The following is a 21,937-nucleotide window of genomic DNA, read 5'->3' on the forward strand; positions in this document are numbered from 1 at the left end:
GAACGACGACATGTCATCATTGCCCATATCCCCTCCTCCCCCCAGCCAGGTGGCATGGACCGCATGGGTCCAACTGTTGGAGGCTGGCACCTGGCCAGGTGGACCAACTCATTTGCCCTCCCATCACCCACCCCGGCACGGACCCCCTCCCCAACCTCCACCCCAGCACGGACCCCCCCCCCCCAACCTCCACCCCAGCACGGACCCCCTCCCCAACCTCCACCCCAGCACGGACCCCCTCCCCAACCCCCAACCTCCACCCCAGCACGGACCCCCCCCCCAACCTCCACCCCGGCACGGACCCCCTCCCCAACCCCCAACCTCCACCCCAGCACGGACCCCCCCCCCCAACCTCCACCCCGGCACGGACCCCCTCCCCAACCTCCACCCCGGCACGGACCCCCTCCCCAACCTCCACCCCAGCACGGACCCCCCCCCAACCTCCACCCCGGCACGGACCCCCTCCCCAACCCCCAACCTCCACCCCAGCACGGACCCCCCCCCAACCTCCACCCCGGCACGGACCCCCTCCCCAACCCCCAACCTCCACCCCAGCACGGACCCCCCCCCCAACCTCCACCCCGGCACGAACCCCCTCCCCAACCCCCAACCTCCACCCCAGCACGGACCCCCCCCCCCAACCTCCACCCCGGCACGGACCCCCTCCCCAACCTCCACCCCGGCACGGACCCCCTCCCCAACCTCCACCCCAGCACGGACCCCCCCCCCCCCCCCAACCTCCACCCCGGCACGGACCCCCTACACAACCCCCAACCTCCACCCCGGCACAGACCCCCTCCCGGCACTCCCCCGGAGCCCAGCCTACTCTAACCACCCCCCCCCCCCCCCGCCGCACACACACACAAGCCGAGTCACACCTCTCCTCACGCAATCAGTCTGCGGCCACGCCATTTCCTGCCCAGAGCCAACCCCCCAGGCCGTCACTCACCTCCTCGCTGGTCGGCGTGAGCCTGGAGCACCGGGTCACGCCGATGAAAAGGAGGTTTGATTGACGTCGACGTGAACGGTCATCACGTCGACGGGACTTCGGCCCATCCGGAAGGGAGAATATCGGCAGGCCGAAAATCGGCTGCCTTGCGCAGACCCGTGACATTCTCCGCGGCAGCGGCGCCATTAACGCCCCGCCGACTTTTCTCCCTTCGGAGACTTCGGCGGGGGCGGGGGCGGGATTCACGGCGGCCAACGGCCATTCTCCGACCCGGCGGGGGGTCGGAGAATGACGCCCCACATTGAGCAATAGTGGTGGCTCCGTCCTGAACTGCATAATATGCCAGAATTAACTAGTTACATTTGCAGCATGCAGTGTACTAACCTTCCTATGTTTTTTTTTCCTATGTGCCCAATTAAATAAAATGAAAATCTGGTTTAGCACAGTAGGCTAAACAGCTGGCTTGTAATGCAGAACAATGCCAGCAGCACGGGTTCAATTCCTGTACTGGCCTTCCCGAACAGGCGCTGGAATGTGGCGACTAGGGTCTTTTCACAGGACAATAAGTGATTATTGGGCAGCACGGTAGCACAAATGGTTAGCACTGTGCCTTCACATCGCCAGGGTCCCAGGTTTGATTCCCGGCTTGGGTCATTGTCTGTGCGGAATCTGCACGTTCTCCCTGTGCCTGCGTGGGTTTCCTCCGGGTGCTCCGGTTTCCTCCCACAGTCCAAAGACATGCAGGTTAGGTGGATTGACCATGATAAATTGCCCTTAGTATCCAAAAAAGGTTAGGATGGGTTATTGGGTTACGGGGATAGGGTGAAAGTGAGGGCTTAAGTGGGTCGGTGCAGACTCGATGGGCTGAATGGCCTCCTTCTGCACTGTATGATGTATGTTTATGTTTATCAGTTACTATACAGTTTCTAATCACATTTGCTCTGTTTCTCAATATTTATTATTACAGTAACAGAGAATTGCTCTGTTTCCTGCATACAAAACTTCTCACCTGTGTTTAATGGGCATGTTAGTTCACCCTCACAGAACAGCAAATCACAATCACTCTTTTGTGATAACATCCCAGCATCAGACTCTTTATTCATTGGTACATAAGATTCATTTTGCAGAAAGTTTTTAGTTTTGTAGCTGCTTTGAGAGAACAAAGATACAAATATGATAGGTTCAATTCCAACTTTAAAAGCTTTTCCTTATAAAAATAAATATTTACATATTTATATCAGGTAACAGACTAAACATTTATTATTCCTTGTGATTATTTTTCACAATTGAGCAGTAAATCTGAAAATAAGGATGATCTTGTATGATACTGATTTAAATGTTCTGTTTCATTGACTGGTCTCAGTCTTTGGACATAGAGGCGAAAATGGCCGGAATTCTCCAGCCATTGGGATTCCCTTTTCCCCATAGGCAGCATACCCCTGCCCATGGGTTTCCCAGCGGCATGGAGTGGCTACAATGGGAAATTCCATTGGCAAGAGGCGGGTATAGAGAATCCCACCATCTGCAAACAGTGCATCACAGAGAAACACGAGGTGAAGGGACCGGAGAATCCCGCCCAAGATTCCCATTCTTGATCACTTTCCAGAAAATGTTGCTGCAAGTGTATGTGGGTAGACATCGAGAGAGGAGATGATCAGCTGACCATGATTATTATGCCGCCACTACACGTCTGTGTTGTAATTTCCCGCTGACACTTACAGTATAGGCTCATGTGTTAATAATTGGCAATTGGTTAAGATACACAGAGAGACAGCTGTGGTAACTTACTATTGGGTGAATACCTCCAGGAGAGAAAAGGGGAGGAAAGAAAATTGGTGGAACAGGACAGGAGCAGACACATAACACCAAGTTCCTGTCCATTTTGCACTTAGTATTCATCTGCTCGAGTGCGTAACTAGTCAGCAACATCTTGATGACTTCTGTGGCATTTTCTAGGTATTCCATCCAATGGATGTCTGTCCTGAAGTCCATCAAGAGAATGCTGCAAAAAGCAGACATCATGCCAAAGCATCACTGAGGATTTCCACTGCTACAGACCTCCATGACCTCCAGCAGTGCACAATTGACCACCCCAATTTGCTATGAGCATCAGTTCCCAGATGGTGTTCATTCAATATATTCAAAAGTTCTAAACCAAAAATATGAGTGAGTTCAATTAAGTTCAAGTTAGATTTGTGCAAAATGCTCACTGTCTAGTTTGTGCGGGGGCAAGGTGAATACGAAAAGCAGCATCTGGACTTATTTTGGAAAAAATAACTTTCTTGGCTTTTTTCTGCAATTTGTTTGTAATGACAAAGATAAGTCATTCTTTCAGCTTCACTAATTATAGAAGAATATTCTTTTCAAGGCCATGATTATTGCTTTTCATTATAAATGCAAAACCTTTGTGAATCACAACTGAATGATTTTCATGAAAATCAAACTGCTACTACTGATAACTAAAAGGTAGATCCTGAATTTATATGTGTTTCATGTTCTGATGATATGTTAGAGTGCTTTTGAACAGTGAAAATGAAAGTTGAACGCTTGATTTTCTGACTTAGGCAAGGATTAACACTGAAATATTAGTGGAAAATTTGAAGCAATTAGATTCTGGGCGAAATCTATCGACTGCGCTGCGCCCAACAGCCTTGCTAGGTCTGACTAGATCTCACAAAACGTCATGATCCGAATCCCACCCACAATTAGCGGGACCCACTCATGCAGAGTTAAGTGAGTTTTAACGGTCACTTAACTCTACTGACGCCAGATCAAACGGCCACCCGGCATCTATCAGCCTCACTGAGGAGACAACAGTAGACAGTCATTTAGCAATAGTCCCCACAAACAGGGAGCAGACGGACTGTCGGCCTCCAGACAGGGTGACACCCTGGCACTGCTGGCGCCATGCGGGCACCCTAGCACTGTCAACCTGGTATTGCCACCAAGTGCCACCCTGGCACTGCCAGGGTGCCAGGCAGGCTGTAAGGGGCATTGCCAGGGTGGCAGGCTGGCAATGCCAAGGTGCCCAGGTGGCATTTTGTCTGTGCCGGGAATCGGGCCTGGGGTTATGAGGGGCTCCAGTTCCCCCCAACAGGTGGGTTGGGATGTTGGGGAGGTCCGGGTGTCGCATCGGGAGGTCTTTCGGAGCTCCTCAGTGCAGGAAACGCAGCCTCGATGGGGTGCTTCCCGCCAGGGCTCAAAAAAGAAACAATTTATTTTTGGATAGATCGCTCCCTATATATTGGTGAATTTGGAAATTGGAAATAAAACATTTTGATCATTACATCCTTATATTTGTTGATAACAGACATGATAGAAATCATAAGGACGCTGAAAAGTAATGATACAGACCAGTAGTAAATTGTGTAAAAATATATTTTACCTGCATTGTTCATCATTGTAAAGATTATGATAGAAGCTAAAGTTGTTGTGTGCAAAGACGTCTGTCAGTGTCTTATGAAATTTCTCCCGGTTATTTCTTAAGTAATTAAGAAGATCTCCATAGCAACAATATTCAAAGATTAAGTACACTGGACCTAAAATAGCACATAATTAAAACTTTGAGTAAGCAAATGTAAATGACATGATTTAGTATTGAAGATATGTAAACAAAGGTTTAGGACATAGTTTCTTACCAGAAATTGTACAAGCTCCTAAAAGGTTCACTATATTTTCATGGCGCCCCATGTGAATCATCATTTTCAGTTCAGACATTAAGGCATCTTTTTCAGAAGGTTCATATTTTTCTGTTAAGTGGATAATAAAAGATACTAAAGTCCGTGTTTATTTAATTTAAATTATTATTCAAGACACGTTTTGACACTGTTAACTTGCTGAAATATTTTGTGCCGCCAGTTTAAGTTTTGGAACTCATTCTTAGAACATGGAGTTGCCCAGAGAAAGTGATGGCAACCGAGTATCTCTTTCTGGACCACTTCAGAAGGCAGTTAAGAGTCAACCATTATATGAATACAATATGTAGAAATTAAGTTGCACAATGTCCATTATGTTACCATTACACAGACACCAGGTGCCAAAATAGCAGACATAAAGCATGCACCAAAATTACAATGCCCAACATAGTGGCCTCCTTTACCCACACCTGAAGTAGGTGTTAGGTATTTGCATAGAATTGTTCAAAGCACCCTAGACCAGCGGCTCCCAACCTGTGGTCCGTGAGAATACTGCAGGCGGGCCGTGGAAAAAAAATATAAGTACGTGCATCTCGTAAGTATCATAATCCATGTTAGATTATTATTATTCGCGATGTAATTTACTTCACAAACATTCTTGTGCAATATAATTTGCAGTGTATTTGTGAGTGTGCATCATAAATCATTAGAAATAGCTGCGTTTTTAATATGCATTGTTATATAAATTTGACTCATATCAGCCATAGGCTATGTAAAAAATTCTGTTTAAAAAAGGCTTGCACACATTGTGGTCCGCAAAATCTTTTGATGACAAACTATGGTCGGCATAAAGGGAAAGGTTGGGAACCAATGCCCTAGACCTTACTGAGAATGGGCACTCCCAAATTTCTAGGCAGTTGAGTTAAATTTTCAAGATGATTATTTACTTCTAGAAATAAGGCATGGATATCCTTAAGACAGAAGATTTAACACCAGACAGTAATTCTGTCAATTAATGCAGCTTCTCAGGTAGTTAAGAAGTGACACTAATTAATTGAAATCATTCTTTTAGCATATTAGTTATCATATTCTTCTGAAATTCCTGTGTTCTACTTTACTAAAGTAATTAATCTGTTTATTTAAAATGAGCTTAGACTCCGCATGCTTGATTTGCATTTTTAGATATCCTCTCTTCCATGCTACCAAAAGGTGTGTTAAGATGGTTATAGTGTTGGTATCTTTGTTGATCTAATTTGATCCATGCTGCTTTGATGCCATGCTGTTTACTCCATGTCCACCGTACCATTTTCATTCATCTAGGAAAATATCCTTTACAAAATTCCAATAGTCAAATTTATAGAATGGTGCCTCGTAAAAGGAATGAGTGACCTCAAAAGAAGTGAGGCTTCTTAACCTCTATTATTATCTACCTATTTTAGCCTCTATCAAAGTTTCAACACTCAGCTTCATTTCTAACTTTGCCATTTATGAATTATCCAATCAGTTGGGCATATTTATTCAAGCTTTAGATTGACCTATTTCTACCTAATCAATGAGGTAGGAATATAAATCACAACCATTTTTTATGTCTTATTTAAATTATCTTTTATTCCTGGCTTCTTCTGAGCACCTGTTAAAATTAGAGCTGCCATATTGAACTAAATCCATTTCGAAGTTGCAGGACCTATTCAACATACTGGCAAGGCTAATTCTGCTAAACTAAATAATAGTCTGAAAATGAAAATAATAAAACTTGCAACTAGCAAAGCTCTCTAAGAATGATCGCTGAGTTGCAGCTTTTATTTGTTATAGTAAAGCTAACAAATGAGAACTAAAATACAATCATTAATAAATTGATGCCCTTTATAATAATTCAACTAAGTACACAATTATCATAGAATTTACAGTGCAGAAGGAGGCCATTCGGCCCATCGAGTCTGCACCGGCTCTTGGAAAGAGCACGCTACCCAAGGTCAACACCGCCACCCTATCCCCATAACCCAGTAACCCCACCCAACACTAAGGGCAATTTTGGACACTAAGGGCAATTTATTATGGCCAATCCACCTAACCTGCACATCTTTGGACTGTGGGAGGAAACCGGAGCACCCGGAGGAAACCCACGCACACACGGGGAGGATGTGCAGACTCCGCACAGACAGTGACCCAAGCCGGAATTGAACCTGGGATCCTGGAGCTGTGAAGCAATTGTGCTATCCACAAGGCTACCGTGCTGCCCCTTGTATTGTAATTGTACAAATTGTATTAAAACATTGAAAAAAGCATCATTCATATTTGAATGGTTACGCAAGTGTGAGTCAATATTTGTACAAAATTGAACATAAACATTCTACTTAGATTAGTGTGGCATAAGTTGTACATACCCTTCAACATCTTCACAGCTACTTGGACAGGGACATCCGCTTTACTAATTCCATATGCTGTAGCTTCCATTACTTTTCCAAATGCACCAGAGCCAAGTACATTCCCTACAGTGTACAAACAATTAACCACAAATAATACCAAATATATCTACAATTTATGCATATATAGACCAAGATTATTAAATAAGGAATTTTATCTTATTGTGGATTAAAAGGACATTTTTTAAAAATGGGATTGAATGCCAGTTACATTAATACCTAAAATGTCATTACTCATTTTCTCTTTATAGTTGATAATTGGCCTGCTGTATATTTCCAGCATTTTGTGTTTTTATTTTCAATGATGCAGCCTTCAGCTTTAAGGGTAAACAATTTTTCAAAGAAAAATTAGTATTTGTGAATTATTGGGAAAGCTCATTGGTCTTCCTTTTCTTAGAAACCATTTTCAGATTAAGAAAGACTAAATACAGACCTGCATCACTCAAACTCATTTATTCAACTCTTACTCAATTGGCTGTGCAGTCTCAATGGAAGAAGCCGTTGGTCTTTGATCATTAATCCTGTGCCATTATTTAGTGTACAAGAGACATCACTGAATCCTCAAGTGATAATGTCAGCGTTTTTGAATAATAATATTTTGAAATAAGTTGTTATTTCTTTTCAATGCACTTCTTTGAAAATATCACAGAATTAATTGTGTCCCTTTAAGCACATTAGATGCAAATAGTTAACCTGGGGCTGTGTAGCCTATCTTATTTTGTCACTTTCGGCTCATTCATGCTATTTAGTGGAAATATTTATTCTGCATTAGGTTTTGGAATAGATCACCTACCCAATTCCAAGTTTTCTCGAGGAAATTCCCATTTTAGGTCATAATCAATGTGGGTAAAATCGACATAAATGTAGTCGTTCTCAGATGATCCAACCACCTGTATCATGTGGAGCTGCCTTTCATAGCCAGGTTGCTTAAATGAAGACCGCAATGAAATTGACATTAATCAACGTGAACATTTCTTATTTGCCAATAATTACAGTACATCATATTATAAACAACTGTACTGAAGGAGAATATGTTTGATTATTGAATCAAAAAAAAATGCAGCAGGGTAACTAAGCCACTGTTAAGTCCCCGTTGGAGCTATCTAGTCTAATTCCATTTCTCATTTTACAAAGGGCACTACCTGAAAAGACATTAACATTTTAGTTTAACTCTCTTTCTTGTTTGCTGTGGCTCATGCACAACTGTATGCAATGGAAGAGATGATCTGTTCTCTACTGATGGTGCTATGAAACAGATACTAGCAAATATATGAGAGCAAAGAGGTAATGACTGCTTGCTGATTCTTCTTTTCCCAATGTTAAGCAACATGTATATCTCCCTATCTCCAGTAACACAACTGAAATTTTACTTGGGTAGGGATCACAAAGAGTAAACTCAGATCTCACCATTCTCTCACTGCAAATCTCTGTGCTACTGTATTGCTATTAAACAGATAAGCTATTGTTAAATATTAACAAGCTTTTATGCACATATTGCATTAATTCTCCTATTGGGTGTTTCATAGCACTATAGGATGCTGGGTAAAAACACAGTTTCCCTCATCCTGAGTTATTGGTTGGGTCCTCAGGGGAAGTGCTGAATAGAAAACAGAAAGAAGATAAGGAAGGTGGAAAAGGAGGATGCTGTTGAGCAATAGGCTGCCTGAGATCACAATGCCAAGAGTGATCTTCTGGATGTCCTGGGCTAGAAGGCCAGTCCAGACACGGGACCCCATCCCAGGGGAGGGTCTGGGGTCAAACCCTCACTCACAGCCCAAGATCACCCAACTCCCAGGACCATTGAGGGACCCCACCCCTTTCCAGCCTGGCAGTGGCAGAGTGGCACATTAGCAATGGAATAATACTCTTGATGCCTCCTTTGGACTCCACCGCAAAGTGACAGTAGGGTGTCACTGCCAGGTTATAGGTGCCAAGTGCCAGGGAACACAGCACCATTGGTAGTGCCAGGGGGTGGGGACTGAAGGGGAGGCCTAAAGGGTGGGCTTCGGGTCATCCTTATGTGTGCATGCTGTGGGGCTTGGGGGGGGTGGGGGATGCTGCTCCTTGATGAGGGGTTGGGTGTGCCCTCCTTGTCAGCAGGGGGAAGTGTGGTTACGATATGCATTGTGGGAGGGAGAGGGCCTGCCGCCTAATGCTGGGATCAGGCCCCCTGCTCAAAATGGTGGCCCGATACCAACATTTGGATGGAATCTGGTGTGCCCTCCGCCACGCATAAATTTTCATGGCTAAGGACTGTGACTCGTACTTGGGCGCTGCTCCTAGCGCCAGTGGAGACCAGTCCCAATTCTCCACTGGCTGGAGCACTTAGGCTCCAGAATGGAGAATCCCACCCTATATCTATCCATTTGTTTCCATTATAGGTACTCAAGGGCTTTTCATTACGAACCCTCTTATCTGAATAGTTAGGAAGAAAAAAAGGGAAGGGACCTCAGGCAGCTCAGGCTGCATCTGAGATTTACTAAGCCCATTCACCACAGAGAGGAATAGCGGGGCCTTTGGGGTGAAATGTTAACTTCAGGCAATTGTCTAAATTGCACAATATTAAATTGGCCACATGTTATGCATTCTGCCTGTTTTTATTCTTATTAAATCTTTGGAAATTAGGAGAGTCAACTGAGCTAACATTTTACACTCGCAGCCAAAGTTAAAATGACCTCTTTGTGTCTTCACAAAAACTATTCCGTGCAAGGGCAGGCTAAGAAAACTACAACTGCATATTCCCTCCAACAGCCACCTTATTCTATTTCTCGTGTAACAAATTGCATAGTTATAAACACTATGGCTGCATCTGTGACGACAGCTGAGACACTGAAACGTCAAAGACCACCGGGTGTGATTGAAGTTAAAATAATGCTGCTGTAGTACAAAAAATAGTAAGAAATACATAGAAATATTACAGCAAAATAGTCTCTGGAAGGTTTAAAAGTGCAGCAATTTTTCACTATTAAAAAGTTGCTTTCAAAAACAGATTTGAATAGTTGATTTAAAACATATTTCTTTTTCCAGTTTATTAATGAAAAATCATAAACCAATTCATGTTAACTGAAACACACTCTGCATATGTCCCACAATTCTCCCAAACAGTCGGTCAACCAGATTTGAGCCATTTGTGATCTGAGTAACCATTGTAAAGTGCAGGCAGGAATACATGGTTTGGCTTAGTCATATTACATACAATATTCATAAGGAAAGGTAGTTATTTACCCGTTGATACTTGTAGAATATGAAAACTATTAACAAGAATGCAACTGGAACAAAGATTCCAACTGTCATGTATAAAATAAATTTCCGGAATGATGTACCTGGATTAATAAAAAAAGAGTATTATATATGTGTGAAAATAACAGTGCCACCATTCTACAACCATTATGTTACAGTACCCTGGGCTAGGACACAGTCAATTCCAGCCCCACTTGACCCGGAGTCACAACACAATTAGTAACAATTAATTCTTAGGAACTACCCGCAGTCTTTGTTCTCTGGCAACCCAATAACTATTGCCATCGGGTTTGTAAATTTAAACGCAATTATTTTTTATTAATTGCAATAACTAGAATTAAATATTCAGCAAATACAACTGGTTAATTATTATCTCATTCCTATAGTTCTGTTCAGGCGGGATCAACGAGAGGAGAGGGAGGGACTGGGGAATTGTGTGTATAAGCCATGCTGGCTGGGTATGGTTGTTGGTTGGGAGGGTGTAATGCACTGATTTGTATTTGTATTTTTTGTTATTATAAAATCATAAATGCCTTAATGAAATGTTTTTTTAAAATATTATCCCATTCCTAACCCCCCCCCCGCTTCGCCCCATAAACTCACAAGGCAGACAGGCACACAGGGGGGAAAGGGGCGTAAAGAAAAAATAATACGAAAAATAAAAGGGCAAAAGTCTCTTTTTAGATGTATGTCTTCCAGTACACCTTTCTTACGTCTGCACCTTAAGTTGGAGGTTTTTGCTTTCAGTCTGTAATGGTTTTCACTGTAAATTTAATCAGGTCTCAAAATATCTCTGCAGGTTCAGAAAACAGCAGGTAGGCAGCATTTCTGGAGAAACAGAGAGAGAGAGAGACAACACCTCACAGCTTCTTCTCTCAGAATCCAGAACATAACTGTCCCTTCCTGGGTTCTCTGAAAACCATCTCACACGGATAGTACCCAATCATCACCTGTCGCCGGATAGAATACTGCCTTTGGCCAATTCATTGGCCTTCAGGCAACCAATCGAACCAAATCTCTCCGATTTATTGAGTGCCAGAAAGTCCCTGAGTTTTCTGTTCAGAGGCTAAACCTTAGCTCCATAGCATAGTGTAGCATTTCACAACTCTTGAGTTCCTCACTTCCTCTGTTTGACTTAAAGGTATATGTCCATTAAATGTCCATGGATCAAAATGGCAACAAAGTAAAAGAAATGGGAAACAAGGGAATCAACAGGAAGAGCCTTTAGAATATGCATTCCATTTCACACTACCTATCCTTGCATTATTCAGAATGTTCAGAATGTTGCCACTAATGAAGTTTCAAGAATTATACAACATTGGCATTACCTTGTTCTGGAAGGTAGGTTTTCTTGCAGACTGAGCCTACTGCATTCCCTGCACAGCACTCTATTGAAAAACCACCCGTCATGTCGGTTGTGTCCAGCAAACTCATTACATTTTTGGATCCAAATTCTTTTCCATCTGATACGATAGTTTGAATGCCCTCAGTTACATTTTCACTTTCAACACACCTTCATGACAGCAACAAATAAAAGGACACATTAAAAATCTGTATTTCTGATTCTCACCTGTATCAACGTCACACTACTGTTTGAGTTAAGTGGGCAGATGTCATCCAATTAATGTTTATTCTTGAAAACTCCCGTTATTATTTTGTTTGCTGCAGCATTTTGTTTAAAGTCTTGAGAATGTTGATAAAATTAGCTAATATTTTAAAAATTGTGCTGCAGAGGAGCCTCGGGTTGTATTTGCAATAATTTGCTTTACCCACTGATTAAAAACAGAGCAAAAGTATCACAGTACTTTACATGATTGTGCAAATATTCATTAAAAATTACATAATATTTTACCAAAACTTGCTTACAATACAAAAGAGCATCAATATATTTGATCAATACCACTAACATTTTTATAAGATTTATGGGCAGCACGGTAGCATAGTGGTTAGCATAGTTGCTTCACAGCTCCAGGGTCACAGGTTCGATTCCCGGCTTGGGTCACTGTCTGTGCAGAGTCTGCATGTTCTCCCCGTGTCTGTGTGAGTTTCCTCTGGGTGCTCTGGTTTCCAAACCACTTAATCTGCACATCTTTGGACTGTGGGAGGAAACCAGAGAACCTGGAGGAAGCCCATGCAGAAATGGGGAGAAAGTGCAAACTCCACACAGACAAGGCCAGAATTGAACCCTGGTGCTGTGAGGCAGCAGTGCTAACTGTGCTGCCCCCTTCTGTTTACACAAAGTATTCTTTGACATTTTTCAGAGTGGTAACTTGGTGCAGTTCTATTGATACAGCTGAAAGTGGATTTATTACAAAATGTAAGCATTATCAATGAGATTGTCCAGCTCTCCACGTGTGAGTAGCCTGACCTTTAATCACTGAAGATCACCTGAAAAACTAGATGGAACTAGTTTTCTTCTGTCACTAGTGTGCACCACATGGTTTAGTAGTACATTCAATATTTTTTGATATGAAAAATTTTAAAGCCTGCTTATTGGTGGGAAATTGATGTTTTTTGTAAAGCATTTTTATTGAAGTTTTTCATTGTTGACAAATAACGTAACAAAATCATAGGAATGGTACAGTTCAGCACAAAAGATAGCCTCAACATACATGGACACAGAGGAGAATGGGAGAACAGCAATATAATTGGCTCAGTACAATCATTAGTCGCAACTTGGTGCCTCTGTACGCACCACCAGAGAACAAGGGAGAGAAGGAGATGACCATGAAAACATGGTAAAATGGTGCACACCTTCCCACACGGCGATTGCTCGCAATGACCATGTTAGTTCAGGATTAAATTTTCGCTCCGTGTTTGGCCGCGCATTAGAGCAATCTCCCTCAACTCCAGCAACACCACAGGCACCAATGACATACTGTGACCTCCTCCCTCTGGATGTCAAACCCATCTGTACCCCTGCAGGAGTAAATCACAGATTCCCAAACCCCACCATAACAGGAATAGAAAAATACAAAGAAAATATCTGAGAACCCCAATTCTAGAAGAATGTTTCACATACCACACAATTCCAATTTCAGGCACAGTACATAACTATCATCATTTCACATATTCATACTGAGAGGATCAGCAGCTATACATTTTGATTATGGTCAGTGTAGTCAGCGTTTCCTAACATATTAAACAAGACAGGATAAAAATGGAGTGCTTCCAGGAACAAAAGTTCTCAGGATAAAGAGAACCGAGATACAACCATGAGACGGTGTTCCTCCAGACTAGCACTGTATGCCCTTGTAAGAAGGATAATGGGGGTTATGCCAGCTCTGCCTAAACAGAGACAAAACCACTGCCTCCCCATGGAAGACCCGACCATAATGAGGAGTATGTTCAGCAAAAGGAATATCTAAGACCACCAGAGGAGGGCGCCTAACTCTCCCATCAAGCCACCTCAAACCGAAGTAGGGTTCCAACAATGCCGAGACGTAGCATACAGACTCTCACTTCAACTATTCGAACAGGGATAAACTGGCCACACCCAGGTATGCGCCATCACTCATTTCCCCCCATCCTAATAGCCCTAAAAACGCCAACCACAAAAAAGAATTGAAGGAACCCAGGTTACATGAGCTGCACAAGCCATCGAAGGAAACAAGTACAGATTCTCAAAATTCAAAGCAGCAACAAAAAAAAAAGCAAAATGAGAACCCAATACAATTAGCTCTACCTGGGGCTATCCTCAATCCATGCATCCACTAATGTAGCCCTGCCACCCACCATCACACCAACCACCTACCCTCACTCTGCCGTAACACCCCTCATCTTCTCTATAAACGAGATAAGGGGTGTCCAAAATACACTCCCTTCCTATAGATGCAAGGATTACAGCACAAAAAAAGACATGGGGCGGGATTCTCCGACCCCCGCCGAGTCGGAGAATCGCCGGGGGGGCGGCGTGAATCCCGCCCCCGCCGGCCGCCGAATTCTTCGGCACCAGAGATTCAGCAGGGGCGTGAATCGCGCCGCGCCAGTCGGCGGGCCCCCCCCGGCGATTCTCCGGCCCGCGATGGGCCGAAGTCCCACTGCTTCTATGCCGGTCCCGCCGGCGTAAATTGAACTAGGTCCCTTACCAGCGGGACCTGGCGGCGCGGGCTGTCTCCGGGGTCCTGGAGGGGGAGCGCGGGGCGAACTGGCCCCGGGGGGTGCCCCCATGGTGGCCTGGCCTGCGATCGGGGCCCACCGATCCGCGGGCGGGCCTGTGCCGTGGGGGCATTCTTTTCCTACGCGCCGACCGTCAGCCTCCGCCATGGCCGACGCGTAGGTGACACCCTCTGCGCAGCGCGGGGATGACGTCAGCAGCCGCTGATTCTCCCGCGCATGCGCGGCCTCGCACCGGCCGGCGGAGTTCCTTCGGCCCCGGCTGGCGTGGCGCCAAAGGCCTTCCACGCCAGCTGGCGGGGCGCCAACCACTCCGGGGCCGGCCTAGCCCCTAAAGGTGCGGGCCTAGCCCCTAAAGGTGCGGAATCGGCGGCCTGACGGCGGAGTGGTTCACGCCACTCCGTCCCGCCGCGACCCCCCGCCCCGCCAGGTACGGGAGAATCCCACCCATGAAATCAACAGCATAATCACAAGGGAATAAAGTGCAGGTTATTGATGAACTTCACGATAGTAACTGTCTATAAATAACATCTGTGTCATTTGGTAAGGCCATGACAGGAACATTGAACACTTCGGATCTCTCAAACGTTCCTTCAAACAAAGTGTCTTCACCTCCGTCATGCCATTGTCCCAACGTCCAAGTCGCCAGAAACCCAAGCCCTGGCCACGGGCAATGACTCAACATGGCCAGCCATCTCGAACCCCTCATGCCAAGCATCATGGACAGGACAGCAAAGGACCAATGGTCAGGGCCTCAATCTGACCCCAGGCCTCGAAGACCCAATACAGCGTGCCCTGTTGACAATTTTCGCAAGGATACTGTGCAGTTCAAAGTGAGCACCATATACCTGCACCACCGAGCTGAGATCATCATCCAGAACATCATTTGCAATGGCAGTCATCATCCCGCTGCACACAGGACCGCCTTGGTGATATCCCTCTCACCAGCAAAACCGCCTGTGTAAGCTTGGGTAGGGGGCTCTTTCCAAGAGCCGGTGCAGACTCGATGGGCCGAATGGCCTCCTTCTGCATGTAAATTCTATGATAATCTATGATGAAGCTGGGCTCCAATCCAGCCATCTCCGACCACCTCAATCAAACAAGGATTCTCTCGGATTCAAATTTGCTCTTCAACACCAAACTCCAACCAGGATCATACAGCACAAGACATATATCCTAATATATCCTCAAAGTTGACAAGGGACAAAGAACATGTCACCATTAGGCGGTAATGTAAGACATCAAAGTTGAACAATTACTGGTTTGGAACTATCCAACTACCTTGTAATTAAAATTACCAGCTCCGTTCTCTAACTTCAAAGTCCTTTTGTGCAAAAAAGAACAAGTATTAAAACATTAAGCCTTGTGCATTAAATTAGTGCAGTTTAACTTGTGATGTTTAAGCGAAGTGACTTCATTTCACACAGTGTAACTATCTTTGAATTTGTACATTTAGAAATAAATTCTGTAATGAGCTTTTGTAACACTGTAGTTCTTTTAAATTTAAATTTTTGTTATTGTATGTGCTGTGTTATGTTCAGCTGACCAATCACTTTCAAGCACCGATGGTATTTTATAAAGACTTAGTGTAACTTTGGTAAATTTGTAAGTTTACAGAACTATTCTGTAAGTTTAACTGACTTATACCAAGCCCTGAGAGCTACAACAAAAACATATACACCAAAAACACATTGATATGTGCCTGTTTTAATGACGTGGAGATGCCGGCGTTGGACTGGGGTGAGCACAGTACAAAGCCTTACAACACCAGGTTAAAGTCCAACAGGTTTGTTTCGATGTCACTAGCTTTCGGAGCGCTGCTCCTTCCTCAGGTGAATGAAGAGGTATGTTCCAGAAACACATATATAGACAAATTCAAAGATGTCACACAATGCTTGGAATGCGACCATTAGCAGGTGATTAAATCTTTACAGATCCAGAGATGGGGTAACCTCAGGTTAAAGAGGTGTGAATTGTGTCAAGCCAGGACAGTTGGTAGGATTTCGCAGGCCAGATGGTGGGGGATGAATGTATGCGGCATGAATCCCAGGTCCCAGTTGAGGCCGCACTCATGTGTGCGGAACTTGGCTATACGTTTCTGCTCAGCGATTCTGCGTTGTCGCGCGTCCTGAAGGCCGCCTTGGAGAACGCTTACCCGGAGATCAGAGGCTGAATTCCCTTGATTGCTGAAGTGTTCCCCAACTGGAAGGGAACATTCCTGCCTGGTGATTGTCGCGCGATGTCCGTTCATTCGTTGTCGCAGCGTCTGCATGGTCTTGCCAATGTACCACGCTTCGGGACATCCTTTCCTGCAGCGTATGAGGTAGACAACGTTGGCCGAGTCGCACGAGTATGTACCGCGTACCTGGTGGGTGGTGTTCTCACGTGTAATAGTGGTATCCATGTCGATGATCTGGCACGTCTTGCAGAGATTGCCATGGCAGGGTTGTGTGGTGTCGTGGTCGCTGTTCTGAAGACTGGGTAGTTTGCTGCAAACAATGGTTTGTTTGAGGTTGCACGGTTGTTTGAAGGCAAGTAGTGGGGGTGTGGGGATGATCTTGGCAAGATGTTCATCTTCATCAATGATGTGTTGAAGGCTGTGAAGAAGATGTCGTAGTTTCTCCGCTCCGGGGAAGTACTGGACGACGAAGGGTATTCTGTCGGTTGTGTCCCATGTTTGTCCTCTGAGGAGGTCGGTGCGGTTTTTCGCTGTGGCGCATTGGAACTGTCGATCGATGAGTCGAGTGTCATATCCCGTTCGTACGAGGGCATCTTTCAACGTCTGTAGATGTCTGTTACGCTCCTCCTCTTCTGAGCAGATCCTGTGTATACGGAGAGTTTGTCCATAGGGGATGGCTTTTTTAATGTGTTTAGGGTGGAAGCTGGAGAAGTGGAGCATCGTGAGGTTATCCGTGGGTTTGCGGTAAAGCGAAGTGCTGAGGTAACCGTCCTTGATGGAGACAAGTGTGTCCAAGAATGCAACTGATTTTGGAGAGTAGTCCATGGTGAGTCTGATGGTTGGATGGAACTTATTAATGTCATTGTGTAGTCGTTTCAGTGATTCTTCGCCGTGGGTCCAAAGGAAAAAAATGTCATCGATGTATCTGGTGTATAACGTCGGTTGAAGGTCCTGTGCGGTGAGTAGGTCCTGTTCAAACTTGTGCATGAAGATGTTGGCGTATTGGGGTGCGAATTTAGTCCCCTTGGCTGTTCCGTGCGTCTGGATGAAGAACTTGTTGTCGAAGGTGAAGACGTTGTGATCCAGAATTAAGCGGATGAGTTGCAGAATTGCGTCTGGAGATTGGCAGTTGTTGGTGTTGAGTACCGAGGCTGAGCAGATCCTGCAAGACGTGCCAGATCATCGACATGGATACCACCATTACACGTGAGAACACCACCCACCAGGTACGCAGTACATACTCGTGCGACTCAGCCAACGTTGTCTACCTCATACGCTGCAGGAAAGGATGTCCCGAAGCGTGGCACATTGGCGAGACCATGCAGACGCTGCGACAATGAATGAACGGACATTGCGCGACAATCACCAGGCAGGAATGTTCCCTTCCAGTCGCGGCACACTTCAGTAATCAAGGGCATTCAGCCTCTGATCTCCGCGTAAGCGTTTTCCAAGGCAGTCTTCAGGACGCGCGACAACGCAGAAACGCCGAGCAGAAACTTATAGCCAAGTTCCGCACACATGAGTGCGGCCTCAACCGGGACCTGGGATTCATGTCGCATTACATTCATCCCCCACCATCTGGCCTGCGAAATCCTACCAACTGTCCTGGCTTGATACAATTCACACCTCTTTAACCTGAGGTTACCCCATCTCTGGATCTGTAAAGATTTAATCACCTTCTAATGCTCGCATTCCAAGCATTGTCTGGCAGCTTTGAATTTGTCTATATATTTGTTTCTGGAACATACCTCTTCATTCACCTGAGGAAGGAGCAGCGCTCCGAAAGCTAGTGACATCGAAACAAACCTGTTGGACTTTAACCTGGTGTTGTAAGACTTCGTACTGTGCTCACCCCAGTCCAACGCCGGCATCTCCACATCATGGCTACCATCGACACCGCAAACTGCCGGCTCAAAGTGGAGAGGATCTCCAGGAAGGTCGCGCATATAGACACTGACATTAAGTTTCTACAAAGATGCAAGAAAGCAGACAAGATCCCGAAAGGGCTACAGATCACAAACCCACTCAAGTCGACCTACAACACAGACTACGCTGAGAGACTCTGCCGGCGCACCTCTCTCACACTCCTCAACCACCTCGTCCGCCAGCTCTACAGCAGATGACGCAACCTGGAAACCAAGATAGAGGCCATATTCTCAACTTGCGCTCAGGACGCAGCAGACCAGCTGCGGAACACCGCCAAACAGATGAGACAACAATACTATGCCACCTATATGCACACCAAGAACAGAAAGCTTGAGAAACTCGGCATCACCACCAGCAGCAACCAAGCCACCCCCGGTACCACAGTAGAAAACAATACAGGGAAGTCTATTGTCAACTTGTCAGACTACACCCGTTCAACCAGACGAAATCGAAGTCCTCAGCAAAGGGCTCAATTTCTGCACCACCACCAAAATGGACCCCATCAGTCTCGCGGCAGACACGGAGGAATTCATCAGGCGAATGAGGCTCCGGGAATTCTTCCACAGACCCCAAGAGGCCAACAGCGAACCCAAGCAGACTACCAATGAACCGGAACAGCAGACCGAGAGATCTGCGGTGCGGCAACCGAAGAGGAAAGAGTCGAATTGGACCCCTCCGGAAGGCCGCTGCCTTAGACTCGACATGTATGCTCAAGCCGTCAGGAGTCGCGTCAATGCCAGATTCATCAGTCGCATTCACAAGACAACCCCAAACGTCACCCAAGCACAACGCAATGCCATCCGCGCTCTCAAGACCAACCGCAGCATCGTCATCAAACCAGCAGACAAAGGAGGGGCCACTGTCATACTGAACAGAACGGACTACTGCAAAGAAGTATACTGACAACTGAACAACCAAGAACACTACAGACAGTTACCCGCAGATCCGACCAAGGAACACATCCGCCAACTTGACAGACTGATCAAGACCTTGGATCCAGATCTTCAGAGCACCCTACGTACTCTCATCCCACGTACACCCCGCATTGGAGATCTCTACTGCCTCCCGAAAATACATAAGGCCAACACACCAGGCCGCCCTATCGTTTCAGGCAATGGGACCCTGTGTGAGAACCTCTCTGGCTACATCGAGGGCATCTTGAAACCCATCGTACAAGGTACGTCCAGCTTCTGTCGCGACACAACGGACTTCCTACAGAAACTCAGCAACCATGGACCAGTTGAACCTGGAACATTCCTCGTCACAATGGACGTCTCGGCACTCTACACCAGCATCCCCCATGACAACGGCATTGCTGCAACAGCCTCAGTACTCAACACCAACAACTGCCAATCTCCAGACGCAATTCTGCAACTCATCCGCTTCATTCTGGATCACAACGTCTTCACCTTCGACAACAAGTTCTTCATCCAGACGCACGGAACAGCCATAGGGACCACATTCGCACCCCAATACGCCAACATCTTCATGCACAAGTTTGAACAGGACCTACTCACCGCACAGGACCTTCAACCGACGTTATACACCAGATACATCAATGACATTTTTTTCCTTTGGACCCACGGCGAAGAATCACTGAAACGACTACACAATGACATTAATAAGTTCCATCCAACCATCAGACTAACCATGGACTACTCTCCAAAATCAGTTGCATTCTTGGACACACTCGTCTCCATCAAGGACGGTCACCTCAGCACTTCGCTTTACCGCAAACCCACGGATAACCTCACAATGCTCCACTTCTCCAGCTTCCACCCTAAACACATTAAAGAAGCCATCCCCTCTGGACAAGTTCTCCATATACACAGGATCTGCTCAGACGAGGAGGAGCGTAACAGACATCTACAGACGTTGAAAGATGCCCTCGTACGAACGGGACATGGCACTCGACTCATCGATCGACAGTTCCAATGCGCCACAGCGAAAAACCGCACCGATCTCCTCAGAAGACAAACATGGCACACAACTGACAGAATACCCTTCGTCGTCCAGTACTTCCCCGGAGCGGAGAAACTACGACATCTTCTTCACAGCCTTCAACACGTCATTGATGAAGATGAACATCTTGCCAAGGTCATCCCCACACCCCCACTACTTGCCTTCAAACAACTGCGCAACCTCAAACAAACCATTGTTTGCAGCAAACTACCCAGCCTTCAAAACAGTGACCACGACACCACACAACCCTGTCATGGCAATCTCTGCAAGACGTGCCAGATCATCGACATGGATACCACCATTACACGTGAGAACACCACCCACCAGGTACGCGGTACATACTCGTGCGACTCGGCCAACGTTGTCTACCTCATACGCTGCAGGAAAGGATTTCCCGAAGCGTGGTACATTGGCGAGACCATGCAGACGCTGCGACAACGAATGAACGGACATTGCGCGACAATCACCAGGCAGGAATGTTCCCTTCCAGTTGGGGAACACTTCAGCAATCAAGGGAATTCAGCCTCTGATCTCCGGGTAAGCGTTCTCCAAGGCGGCCTTCAGGACACGCGACAACGCAGAATCACCGAGCAGAAACTTATAGCCAAGTTCCACACACATGAGTGCGGCCTCAACCGGGACCTGGGATTCATGTCGCATTACATTCATCCCCCACCATCTGGCCTGCGACATCCTACCAACTGTCCTGGCTTGACACAATTCACACCTCTTTAACCTGAGGTTACCCCATCTCTGGATCTGTAAAGAATTAATCACCTGCTAATGCTCGCATTCCAAGCATTGTCTGGCAGCTTTGAATTTGTCTATATATTTGTTTCTGGAACATATCTCTTCATTCACCTGAGGAAGGAGCAGCGCTCCGAAAGCTAGTGACATCGACACAAACCTGTTGGACTTTAACCTGGTGTTGTAAGACTTCGTACTGTTTTAATAAAGTCCCATAGATCAATTAGACATCCAATGAATCCATGATATGAGACATCGCATGCTGTCTTATCTCAAGTAAAAGCAGACGTGAAGGATACGATCTAACGGGCAGCACGGTAGCACAAGTGATTAGCACTGTGGCTTCACAGCGCCAGGGTCCCAGGTTCGATTCCCCGCTGGGTCACTGTCTGTGCGGAGTTTGCACGTTCTCCCCGTGTCCGCGTGGGTTTCCTCCGGGTGCTCCGGTTTCCTCCCACAGTCCAAAGACGTGCAGGTTAGGTGGATTGGCCATGATAAATTGCCCTTAGTGTCCATAAGGGTTGGGAGGGGTTATTGGGTTGCGGGGATAAGGTGGAAGTGAGGGATTAATGTGGGTCGGTGCAGACTCGATGGGCCGAATGGCCTCCTTCTGCACTGTATGTTCTATGTAATCTATGTAAACGGCCGCGTTGCGTCTGGCGTAGATCCATGCGAGCTGGTTAGATCGCTGGAGAGGCCAAAATCAGAATCCGTGCCAGGCGGCAATCAGTTTCTGATCTAACAGTCGCACTCCCGTTGA

The 21,937-nt window shown here is 46.0% G+C and overlaps 1 protein-coding gene across 1 annotated transcript in view; it reads right to left on the reverse strand.

Annotated features, from left to right (window-relative positions):
* Positions 1-21,937, reverse strand: part of flt3 (fms related receptor tyrosine kinase 3) — a 206,556-nt gene that overhangs the window by 39,481 nt on the left and 145,138 nt on the right. Inside the window, exons 13-19 of the mRNA XM_072476942.1 lie at positions 11,576-11,760; positions 10,233-10,330; positions 7,801-7,933; positions 6,969-7,073; positions 4,588-4,698; positions 4,335-4,488; positions 1,959-2,098 (exon numbers count right to left, since the gene is read on the reverse strand). Coding sequence (XP_072333043.1) covers positions 1,959-2,098; positions 4,335-4,488; positions 4,588-4,698; positions 6,969-7,073; positions 7,801-7,933; positions 10,233-10,330; positions 11,576-11,760 — 926 coding nt within the window. The remainder of the gene's footprint in view (positions 1-1,958; positions 2,099-4,334; positions 4,489-4,587; positions 4,699-6,968; positions 7,074-7,800; positions 7,934-10,232; positions 10,331-11,575; positions 11,761-21,937) is intronic.

Source organism: Scyliorhinus torazame, chromosome 15 (genome assembly GCF_047496885.1).
Source record: "Scyliorhinus torazame isolate Kashiwa2021f chromosome 15, sScyTor2.1, whole genome shotgun sequence".
NCBI lineage: Eukaryota > Metazoa > Chordata > Chondrichthyes > Carcharhiniformes > Scyliorhinidae > Scyliorhinus > Scyliorhinus torazame.